General features: G+C 50.1%; 1 protein-coding gene across 1 annotated transcript in view; it reads right to left on the minus strand.

Annotated features, from left to right (window-relative positions):
• Positions 1–3,658: 3,658 nt before the first annotated feature.
• The window catches only part of TCERG1L (transcription elongation regulator 1 like), a 194,239-nt gene continuing 185,449 nt past the window's right edge, over positions 3,659–12,448 (minus strand). Inside the window, exons 11-12 of the mRNA XM_043926019.1 lie at positions 9,140–9,258; positions 3,659–4,555 (exon numbers count right to left, since the gene is read on the minus strand). Coding sequence (XP_043781954.1) covers positions 4,399–4,555; positions 9,140–9,258 — 276 coding nt within the window. The 3' untranslated portion in view covers positions 3,659–4,398. The remainder of the gene's footprint in view (positions 4,556–9,139; positions 9,259–12,448) is intronic.

Genomic DNA, 12,448 nt, shown 5'->3' on the forward strand with positions numbered 1-12,448 from the left:
TTCATTGTCTTGGCAGACATTTCATGAATCATCAGGGGACTTTAACCTGGTTGATACTTCAAAAACTTTATCAGGAAAATATAAACAAAGTTTACATATTTGGCAAAGAAAAGACACATGAACGATTTTCTCTCACTATTGTTGATGAACTGTTTGAAGCAGATCATCCAAATGAAGCATCAGTTAAGACAAAACATTTAGTAAGAAACTGAAGACTCAGCAGATCCGGGACAAGAAGTCTGTCGTCACTGTTGATTCAAGAGCAACCGGGAGCAAAGCCCCTCGGGTCTGTCATCCTGGCTCATGTCAGCAGGCGGTCCAAAGCTCTGCTCCGTCTCACTGCTCCGGGGTCCAGGCCCCCGCCTGTCTTCCGAGGACCCTCCTGCAGAGCCGGGGGGCCCAAGGAGGGAGATCAAAGGGGCAGAGTTCTCCCGGGGACGTCTGCCCTGGGCGAGAGGCTCCAAGAGGCTGAGGAAACAGGGGCCATGGCATCACCAAGAAGGACCTGAAGACCCAGGTGGAGAAGAAGAAGAGTCCCTGATGGCCCAGGGGTCATGGGCAGCACCCACTTGCAGGTGCCGTGCAGCAGGGTCGTGGGGGAGCGGGGTCTGGAGGACGGGTTCTCGTCTGGGCGACACATGGGGGGAAAAGAAAGGAGGGGTGTGGGGTAATGGGGACCAGGACCAGAGCCCTGAAGCTCAGGGACACGAGAAGGGGTTTAATCGAAGGACCAGGGACAGAAAGAGTCCCCCCTTTCTCCACTCCTCTATGTCCTTTGACTGAGGGACATGCTCGCAGTTCCCAGGTGAATTTTTCTAAGAGAAGATGCAGGTGAGGTTTACTGTTTTTCCTCTACTCTTCACCCATTTCTCCCACCTCCACCGCCTGCCTCTGGCAACCGCCATTTGGTGGTCAGTTTCCTGCTAATGTTTCGCAGCTTAGAAGTCACACTGAGTTAACCTCAGCTATGCTAGTGGCATTTAAAACGAAAGTGAAATGCGCAAAAATTAAAGGAAGCTATCGTTTAAAAGAAATCTTAGTCTATTATATTTTTACAGCATCCATATATGCAGACATCTAAAAATTATTGATTGTTTCGGCAGCTGGGAAAAGGGGAAAGCATTTGAAATGCAGTCCATGCACAAAGATAAACCAGCTTTTCTCAAACTTGTCTTTCTCCTGAGGCCTTGTCCGATTAGACCCTGGGTGCCTTGCCCCTCCTATGACAAACTGATTGATAAGTGACAGATGTGAATCTAGATGTAGATATAATCAGAGATTATCTATCCATCTTCAACTATAAATCATTTAATTTTCTTAGATTCAAAATCACGATTACGTGAACTACAAGGTAAGTTCCCAAATTCTTGTGTGAAAAGCAAAAATGTCTAGAGATTTTTCTGCAGGGTGTTGGGGAATGTGTGTCTTTCTAAGCACTAAGTTATGTATAATTTAAGCTTTTAGTCAATATCCCTTTAGTGATTAACTTGTAACAAAGTCAATAGAATATGCAAAAAAGCAGAACCAAGATGCTGGATCCTGTCCTTGGGGACCAGGCTGTCCAGACTCAGAAGCTGGGGGGATGGGAGTAAGGATTCCCTGGGTGGGTCGCTGAGGGTAGTAACGAGGGGCCCCCTCACGTCCCCTTCATGGTGATGGGGAGAGTCAGCCTAAGAAGCCCAGCCTCTCAGGACTCTGTGCCTCTGGTGGCACCATGTCAGAGCCGTGCAGCGCTTCATCAAGCCAGCTGCTCCCGGGGTATAAGGCTCCGGGATCCTCCAGGGAATCTGGTGGGTATGATCCCATTGCTACAACTACTTTCCCGGTAAAAGCGTTCCTTGGTCAAGAGGAGGTTCTATGGGAAGCCAGGACGACAAGTCCTTCTGTGAGCACATGGACTATGATGATGGTGGAGGTGCTTTGGATAGGCAGGGGGATTGATATCTGAGGGACTCATTTATTCAAGAGGAGAAAGTGCAGCCCCAGTAACGGAGGGGATCATGATCAGCCTGGAAAGGCGCTGCAGTGGGGACAGAGCCACCTCTCAGGGCAGCAGCTACACCACAGTGACCCGCATGTTGCTAAATGCACACGAGTCCCACCCCGGCATCACGGGCTCTCTGCAGGCGGGACCACTGAGCGAGGATCCGGGGAAGGACAGGGCTGACGGCCACAGGCCCGCCTGGGGTTGGAAGCTCTTTGTGAGGCTCACGGGGCATCAGTGCCCGCAGGCTCTTTGGTGAACTATCACCCGTCATGCCCGCTGCTGACACTGTGTCAACCCCAGCCCGCAGAGTGGCCTGTTTCCTGCCTTGGGCTGGAATGACAGGTTCTAGAACTGTCGTCTGAGCAGCCTCAAGCTCCCCCACAGAGAGACCCTCCCTCCTCTGGGGCTTTCGGGGGTCTCTCTCTGGGCTGTGATGGGCCAAGGGCTGCTCATGTCTGGAGCCAGTAGCTGCACCTCCTAGGTGGTGAGCAGGGCAGTGAGAGGCAGACTGTAGGCAGAGAGGATCAAGGCGTGGGTTCCCTCCCACCTCCAGACCGGCTCAGGCCCCGGCTAGGCTGCAGTCGTCCATTTTACATCAAACATTGCCAGGCACATCCAGTGTCGTACTGGGGGATCAGACGGCAGTTTACAGAGTGTAATCAGCTGCAGATATTTGTGTGAGGAACATGGAAACAGCAGGGGTAGGGAGCAGCCATCCCCAACACCCCACACCCCAGGCTCAGAGAAGCATCTTTGGAACGTGCCTCTCATGAGTGCAGAGATCCAGACCCAGCTGGCTGAGCAAACGCCAGAGAAGCCAACGGGAGCGGCTGGACAGCCACCCTCTAGGGTGCTGGGTGGTCCCTGTGGCCATGTCTCCTGAGATGCACTCTGCTCAAACCCACCCAGAGATGTTGTGTTGGGGACGCTCCGGCTGCCCAGCTCTCAGGGGCTGGTGCTCAGGTGGTTGCCCCCAGCCCCTCCCCAGAGCCAGAAGCAAGCAGCTGGTTTGGCCGATGGATCCTTGCTGCTGATGGCAGGAGAGGGCTCTGGCTTCCTGGAAATCCCAGGGGTTCCCCAGGAGCTCCTACGGCCCACCTTTCCCAGTTCCCTCCTAACACATTTGGCAAAGTATTCTTTCTCAGGAATTGTCTGATGAGAAAGAAGTTACGTGGGAGACATTGCCAGGGTTGTGCTGGGGACAAAGACGGGATATCTGAATAGACACTTCATAAACCTGGGATCAATAAACAGATGTTCAATAATTCACAGAATGTGATTAATTAGCAGGTTTTATCAAATATGACTCCACCCAGGACTGGTAGCTTGAAAAGCAAGACTTCCTTTTGAGTAGTACTTTCATAGCCCTTACAGGCAATCACAGATGCTTTTATGAATCTTTTGAAATAGAGTATCTTTAAGTAAAAGTGTTAGTTGCTCAGTCGTGTATGATTCTTTGTGACCCCATGGACTGTAGCCCACCAGGCTCCTCTGTCCATGGGATTCTCCAGGCAAGAATACTGGAGTGGGTTGCTATTTCCTTCTCCAGATCTTCCTGACCCAGGGATCGAACCTGGGTATCCTGCATTGTAGGTGGGTTTTCTACCATCTGAGCTACCAGGGAAAGCCACAATTTTTGTTGCCTAAGATTGGAAGTCTAAGCCACAAAAATACACTGGTTTAAAATATTTATTAATTCAAAAAAATTTAAAATTTTTTTATACAAAGATGGTGAGAAAAATCTCATGCAAACTCTGGGCATACAAGAAAAATAACTCAAATATCCATAAGATGATTTTGTACAAAATAATTCTTTTTTAAGGAGGACCTCCCACAGACAGCGTAGCCCCCTTCTCCAGGCCCAGCACTCCCCGGGGGAGAGGGTGGGTGGTCATCCTTCAACCTGTAGGTGGTCCGTGGTCCATGTGTCTGATGGTCACAGGTGTCACTGCGATGATGAACAACCTATGCTACTACTCAGGAAACTAGACTGATACCCGGGACCCGAGTTGGGACACCCCAACACCGTGGAACTCCTGAGGGATGGAAGGAACTCACAAAGGTTTCCAGAAAAGTTTCGGATAATTGGCTCGAATGATGAAAACGCCTTGAGGGGGTCAGAGTCGGTGCCTCTTTCCGCTGAGGTGCAAACCTGCGGCAGACTTAGAATTTGTCTATATTACAAGTAATCTGCGTAAGTAAAACAATTAAGGGAGCGACATATGGCAAATAAGAAATGCATCAAACTTGGAAGGCTGTACCAAAGGGAGCTTCAATATGAAACAGTAATCCTGGGAGACCTAAGCCCATGGCCCGTGGGCTCCCAACCCAGCTGGGCGGGGCCACCCCCAAGCCGCCTCCACCTCCGCCCCGGATGCTCGGACGCTCAGCCTGATCACGTCCTCACACTCTCATCTCATCTTCCGGAGCCTGAGTCTGTTTTCCTTGTCCCGCTTCTTGAGAATAAGGATGAACTGGTTGAAAAAATGTTCCTGGTCCTTCCGCTTTTGGACGAGTCGAAACCTCTGATCCCGGCCGTACTTCTCAGCAAACTCCTTAAATGTGGTCCTGGAAGACAAAAGGCATCCTGAGGGCCTTCCTGGAGGAGAGCAGCTCCTGGGGCTCTGAGCACCTCCTCCCTGAGCCCAGGGTCTCAGGAGCAGGACCCTCGGTGGTGGATGGGCAGAGGGAATGGCTACTGGGCCTCCAACGCCAGCTGCCTGCTCCCTGTACTGGGCGTCACTTCCCATGGGCCCAGACGATGCCTGAGCCACCTTAACTTGCACAGCTGCCTGTCTCTGCATCCAGCCGCCCTCTGGGCACGAGCCTGGCCTCACCTGCCTCCTGGGCCTCGTCTCACTCCCAGCCCCCAGCGCCCACCATCACTGCTCCGGCCACACAGGTCTTCTTGCTCCCCGTGCTCTCACTGAGCTGCTTCTTGCCTTGGGCTTCGCATATGCTGTTCCCTCTGCCTGACACACCCTTCCCTCCTTTCCCCACTCATCCTTTAGAGCTCCCTCCCCACTAGAAGTGAGAAGCAGAACATTTCCTGCCATCCCAGTAAACCAAGGATGTGACAGTCGCCAGCGGCTGCAGCCACCCCGGACAGTGAGCTCAGGAGGGAACAAGCCCCCGCCAGCTGGCAGCCATCAGGCTGCAGCCACTCCCCACGGCGAGCCCTGGAAGCTCAGGATGTGGAAACACAGGACCCTGGCCCCAGACAGCCGAGGGGCAGATCAAAGGAATGGCTTCCGGGAGCCCAGACTCTCGCATCTTCCCTTTCACCGCACCCTCTCACGGCCCTCACCACGGATGTCATCTCGAAGAGCCTCAGTCATGCACCACAACTCGCCTCTCCCTGCTCCCGTGGAAGCACGTTACCTGCCTTGTTCCTACGGAACCTCTTGACAGTCTAAGCCCAGCGGCATGTGCTTACTACCCAAGTACTGACTCACTGAACCCGTGATCACCAGGCCAGGGAGGCGCCGTAAGGAGCTCAGAGATGCCAGCCAGGCCAGGCCTGAGGGGGCAGGGCAGCTCGCAGGGCAGGGGTGGGTGCAGCCTTGCAGGGACAAGTGGAACCTCGGCCAGGACCTGCTCCCCAGAGCCACCTCTCCTCCCAGCTGCGAGATGGAAGCGAAGGGCTGTGACAGCTCCAGGGGGCAGGGGTCCTGGGGAGCCGGGTGCCTGGACATTTCCCATCTGCCTCCTGCCTGGGGCTCCTGCAAGACCTGTAGCCGGAGCTGCAGGAGGGGCCCAGAGTGTGTGAGAAACCCACGCACCCTGTGCCCGGGGAGACCTCTTCCTCCAGTTTCTCTTTGCGGACAATTTTATTTTTTGTTGCAGACATTTCATTTTTGCATTGAATTATTGGAGAAGGAAATGGCAACCCATTCCAGTATTCTTGCCTGGAAAGTCCCATAGACGGAGGAGCCTGGTGGGCTACAGTCCATGGGATCGCAAAGAGTCGGACACGACAGAGCGACTTCACTCACTCACTCATTATAACTTAATGTGCTGTGCTTAGTCTACCAGTCACGTCAGCGTTTTGTGACCCCTTGGACTGTGTAGCCCACCAGTCTCCTCTGTTCATGGGGATTCTCCAGGCAAGAATACTGGAATGGGTTACCACACCCTCCTTCAGGGGATCTTCTCAACCCAGGAATTGAACCCAGGTCTCCCACATTGCAGGCAGATTTTTTACCTTTCATACATGAATAACAAGATTTTATTGACATGGCTGTTAAGAGGCAAGACCAATAATTAGTAGACCCTGTTGGCTTCCCTGATGGCTCAGGGGCTAAAAATTCTGCCTGCAATGTAGGAGACACAGGAGGCGCGGGTCAGGAAAATGCCCTAGAGAAGGAAATGGCAACCCACTCCAGTGTTCTTGCCTGGGAAATCCCTTGGACAGAGATGGGCTACATCCCATGGGGAGGCAAAGGGTCAGACACGACTAAGCGGCAACAACTATAACTGTGCTATCACTAAACAAGGTGTCTCACACCTTCCTCAAGCACTACTCTTGTCCAGGCGTGCTCCGGAACCCCGCTTGCTCCCAGGCTTCGTAGAGAGAAAGCACCTCTCTCTGGCTGCCAACATTCTCCCCTCTTTCTTTCCCTCCCTCCCTCTCTCCCTCCATCCCTTCCATGATTTCACAACCGCCTTGTGCGGGACTAACACACACTTATTTGCACTTCCTTCACCCGTCTGCATGAGAAAAGTGAGGTGCTGAGTCATGGGGTGCTCGTCATCTTGGGGGTGTTAGAGGGAGTCTGAGCATTTTCAATAGGGGGCTGGGCAGAGACCCTTCTCGAGAGATCCTATTCTGGGCACCTCTGAAAAGAAGCATCCCCGAAAAGAGAAAAGAATCAAAACTCTGTGACCTGTTAGCCGTCTCGAGGGGGCAGCCTGCCTTACTGCCGACCCTGGCGGACCGTCCAGAGAGCCTGGGGAAGGTCTCTGAGTAACTGGCACTGCGGCCTCCTTTCCCCAGGGATGTGGCTGCCCACAGTTGAAGGAGGTGGCTGATCCGGCCAGAGTGCTAGTCCCACAGCCCACGGGGAGGTTCCCCCAAGGCTCCTCTCCCTGCCCCCAGGCCCTGAGAGCTCGGCAGGGCTGGGAGTGGGCCCTGGACTGTCCCTGTGGTCAGGATGGAGCCAGGATGATGCGAGGTGTTGCTGAGGGTCCTCAGGACACCTGCGCTGGGCCAGGGGGCAGCAGTGAGAACTGCCCGCTCTCCCTAGGAAACCTGCGAACGGCAGGAAGAGAACGTGAAGAGGATCTGGAAAGGATTTGAAACATCCCGGAATTGGCTTTGAAACACAAGCCAGCTTTGTAATTACAAAAGTATTATATGCCCAGAGTACACTTCTAAAAAGTGGCAGGCAATTAGATCTAATTTCAATGAAGAGTATATTCATTTATACCACTGATTTTCCTTCTGTCTGTGTGTAAACTTCTTCCTAATTGTCGAATACAGTCTGAATGTTTCTCTTTTGCATTCATGATATGTTCACGGGAGTGGGGGATACGCTGGCATACGGTTAACATTTTAGCAGTGGATGGACTGAGATCATGAGCTAACTGTCCTTGAGGCCAGCGCAGTGGTAAGGATGAGACTCTTCAGGACCGGCTGGACACCGCACGTCTTGTCTTGTCTCCCCACACGCCGTCCTGCTAGAGGCTGGTGAAGCAGGGCAACTACAGCCCTCAGATGGAGACAGCCGAGCTGAGAAGGTCCAGGGCCTGACCCCAGCGCCAGGGCCAAGGATGGGCAAGGCTGCTCTGCACTGATGCAGGGGCTCCAGAACCAGCCCCCCACCCAGGGTCACTGACTGGGGTGATGGAGCAAATCCATGGCCGGAACCCAGCGTTCCCATAGGAAACCACAATTTACAAATCATTAGACCCACATTTACTTTTCGAGGTTAGCATTGGCAGTGGGGCTAATTCAGGCAAATTTTCTTCCCGTTCAGGAAGTACCTATCCTCTAAATAGTTGGAGAAGTTTTCTGAGGACACATAGTGAAGTGAAAATGTTAGTCACTCGGTTGTGTCTGACTCTTTGCGACCCCATGGACTGAAGCCCACAAGGTTCCTCTGTCCATGGGATTCTTCAGGCAAGAATACTAGAGTGGGTAGCCTGTTCCTCCTCCAGGGGATCTTCCCGACCCAGGGATCGAACCTGGGTCTCCTGCATTGCAGGCAGATTCTTTACCATCTGAGGTACCAGGGAAGGACTACATAACCAATACAAAATTACATTATCCAATTATTGACCAAGTGAGTTAACCAATTTCTGATCAAAATGTAGATGCCTACATCTGCACAGAAAGCAAACGTCAATTAAATATGATCTACTTAAGCACTATTATTAAAAAGGCACTCTGTCAGCATTATTATTAAAAATAAAAATGCACAAATGTCCATTTAAAACTAGCATCCTAATTGAAAACAAAAATATATCAAAATTATCATTTTCACTCATAAAATTTATAGTTTTATAATTAAAAGTAGTACATGCACATTAATTTTTAAATGTCAGTCAATTAAATTTAATTTTGAGAAGAGTTAAGCTTATGCATTCTTTTATTTCTAGCATCATTTTCATATCAGCTTGTATTTCTCGGGCATAATGCCTGATTATCTTAGGTGAATTTGATGGCCAGGTTCACTCTTCCCTTTCGCCGTGTGGGAGCACGTTTGTATTACACTCTGGACGGCTGCCCAGGCGTGCGAAACCCAGGCTGCTGGTGGCGTTTATTTTGCTGTTGCGTGTTGTTTTGGATTTTCACTCTCATATCGTTTGATCAGGACTTAGACCAATCTAATGAGGGCTGACCTATTGATGAGTTATTTTGGCCTTGGAGTCAGGGCTGCTGACAGGTTGAAAACCATCATGTAGGGTGGACACAACGGCCAGGGTGCCCTTGGTCGGCAGAGAACACCCCCTTTGCCGGGGGGATGGGGAAGAGGGCTGGGAGGTGCATTCGTGGACAGCACAGGGAGAAGGCCTTCCTTCTCCAAAATCACGTGCTCGACACAACATAGGCCACCTGGTGTAACCCACACTGATTTTAAAAAATCCTCTTACAAAACGTGGCAAATTTCCAGCCCCAGAAACTGCCTGATGTTTACTCTCTCTCCATACCTGGGTGACAGTTTAGATTCCTCTAGAAGCTTTTTGAATTCTTCTTTGGCTAGCAGCAATTTGCTTTTCTTCTCCTTGTATTCTTCTTTTATTCTTGTCTTGACAAACTGTTCAAATATCTTAAGACACACACAAAAGAGAACTATTACAAGAGTGCAATATCAGAAATGAAATCTCATGCTTCGCACACAACAGGAAAACAGCGAGAATCTGAGATAAGCCTGTCTTTTCCACAGCTGCTGCAGCTACAAGCCAGAGCCTTCCATCATGGTTTCTCCATGACACCGAGTGTCTACACAGTTACACTTGCTCTCCCAAGACACCAGTGCGCACCAGCTGCAGGTGTGATCTGGGGTCAAACACTGAATCAGCTTGCTGAGAAATCCCTGGAATGAATGAGGGGTGCTCTTTAGAGGCAGTGGGGGCAGAGGACAGTTTGGAAACCCAACCTCAGGGCCTCGGTATTTCTCTTTGGAATGCCTGGAGCTTCCCTTACCATGTGAAGTTTCTCACTGACTCTCGCATCCTGGCCAGCAGTACCATGACACACGAGAGTATGCAATTTGTTCTAGCAATCCCCACGGCAACGTAACTGGCATTTGAGTCTTCAAAATGACTTTGAACTTGTGAAAAGAAGGTCAACCCAGCATCTCTCCCTTCCCCAACTCAAGGCTCCCAGAAGCCCCTTATGAACGAGGGTCTGGTTCCCCAGGACTCCTGCAGATGAGGTGAGCCTCTCCTGGGTGTCATGGAAATGCCCAGTGAGGAGACCTGACCCTCAGGCACTGCACTCCCACCCCCAGCTTGATGAGAAGTGGGCCTGAAGGCTCCCTCGACAAGGAAACCTGCCCCTTCACCTAAAGGCCATGGACATTATCTGGTAGGCAAATCCATCCACAACCTGGGGGAGGTTTCCCTCAAGAACCAGCAGTGGACATAACACAACACCACCAGGGAATCCCTCTTTGCAGCAGTGCCTAGCGTGAACCTCACTTGCTTGGATTAAGACTGTTCCCTGTTGGAATATCAGAAAATTGTCAGTTGCAGATGAGGGCCAAAGGAGGTGGAGACAGCTGTGCCATTCCCGGTGGTCTCCAAGCTTCAAGATCATTAAAAGGAGACTACATTAGAGGTCATTTAGATGAGTTGTTCAGTTCAGTTCAGTTGCTCAGTTGTGTCCAACTCTTTGCGAACCCATGGACTGCAGCACGCCAGACCTCCCTGTCTATCACCAACTCCCGGGGTTTACTCAAACTCATGTCCATTGAGTCAGTGATGCCATCCAACCATCTCATCCTCTGTCATCCCCTTCTCCTCCTGCCTTCAATCTTTCCCAGCATCAGGGTCTTTTCCAATGACTCAGCTCTTCGTATCAGGTGGCCAAAGTATTGGAGTTTCAGCTTTAGCATCAGTCCTTCCAGTGAATATTCAGGACTCATCTCTTTTAGGATGGACTGGTTGGATCTCCTTGCAGTCCAAGGGACTCTCAAGAGTCTTCTCCAACACCACAGTTCAAAAGCACCAATTCTTCAGTGCTCTGCTGTCTTATTAGTCCAACTCTCACGTCCATACATGACTACTGGAAAAGCCATAGCTTTGACTAGATGGACTTTATTGGCAAAGTAAGGTCTCTGCTTTTGCATATGCTATCTAGGTTGGTCATAGCTTTTCTTCCAAGGAGCAAGCATCTTTTAATTTCATGGCTGAAGTCACCATCTGCAGTGATTTTGGAGCCCCCCAAAATAAAGTCTCTCACTCTTTCCATTGTTTCCCCATCTATTTGCCATGAACTTGAGATGTTCAAATTGGATTTAGAAAAGGCAGAGGAACCAGAGATCAAATTGCCAATATCCTTTGGATCATCAAAAAAGCAAAGAGTTCCAGAAAAAAACATCTACTTTTGTTTTATTGACCACGTGAAAGTGTTTGACTGTGTGGATCACAACAAACTATGGAAAATTCTTAAAGAGTACCAGACCACCTGACCTGTCTCCTGAGAAATCTGTATGCAGGTCAAGAAGCAACAGTTAGAACTGGACATGGAACAACAGACTGGTTCCAAATAGGGAAAGGAGTATGTCAGGGTTGCATATTGTTACCCTGCTTATTTAACTTATATGCAGAGTACATCATGCGAAATATCAGGCTGGATGAAGCACAAGCTAGAATCAAGATTGCCAGGAGAAATACCAATAACCTCAGATATGCAGATGACACCACCCTTATGGCAGAAAGTGAAGAAGGACCAAAGAGCCTCTTGATGAAAGTGAAAGAGGAGAGTGAAAAAGCTGGCTTAAAGCTCAACATTCAGAAAACTAAGATATGGCACCAGGTCCCATCACTTCATGGCAAATTTAGATGTGTATGTGGAGATCAATAAAAAAGGTCAGTGAAAGCCCACATTGGGTCCTATTAGGCCAATAAAGAGCAATTCTGTGCCAGCCCAATCAGTGGCCTTTCAGACCCTGGAATTTGAACCAAAAGTTCAGGGAGTCTCCTGTGCTCCTCCCAAGGATCCTCCTGAGGACACAGAGCTGGAAGCGGCCACGCGGTGGGTCACAGCCCCCTTCGCTCCCGATGGAGTGGGTCTCCTTGGCACTGTCTGATGGTTTCAGATTCCATTTCAGTCCTGGTAGCCTCTGTGGGACTATAAATCCAAAATGCTTCTCACCTCCAGAAGAATCGTCAGCGAAATCAAATATTCACGAACAGGACTTAGACGGAGAGCGAGCATATATATATTTAACTAAGAATACGATTGGCTTATTTCACCTTCAAGGCAAATGGTAACGTAAGCTCTCCAGTTCTCTGATAATTTCAGCCAATAAAAAAGGTGAATGCAGGGTTATTATCCAAATAAAAGCATGGGGCTCCATCATTAGTCAGAGTTTTGCTCTATTAATTTTGAATCTGGATAGAAACCCTGGCTGGCAGTGGGGTCAGAGCTGTGAGAAAGACCTGCTTCTCTGCCTGCCTGGAACCATTTATCCCTCTAATCAGATTCTGCTCTCTCCACTGCCTTTGCTCTGGCGCTTTATTTATGCCGCTATAATTTAATGTAACAGGTTTTTTTTCCTCCTGTTTAACAAATTACACCAGTCTTATTCAAAACGGGGCATGACTTTTTAAAAGACAGACCACTGGCCATTATCTTGTCATGGCGTGTTTCAGTGAAATAAGATGGATTGCCATTTGTTGCCATAGAAACTGTTCTGACGCACGCTCCCCAGACCCCTGCGCTCGGTTCAGACCCATTCACCACTCCCCTGCAGCCCCCCGCAGAGGGATGGACGCAGTGAACACACCGCG

Source organism: Cervus elaphus, chromosome 15 (assembly GCF_910594005.1).
Source record: "Cervus elaphus chromosome 15, mCerEla1.1, whole genome shotgun sequence".
Classification (NCBI taxonomy): domain Eukaryota; kingdom Metazoa; phylum Chordata; class Mammalia; order Artiodactyla; family Cervidae; genus Cervus; species Cervus elaphus.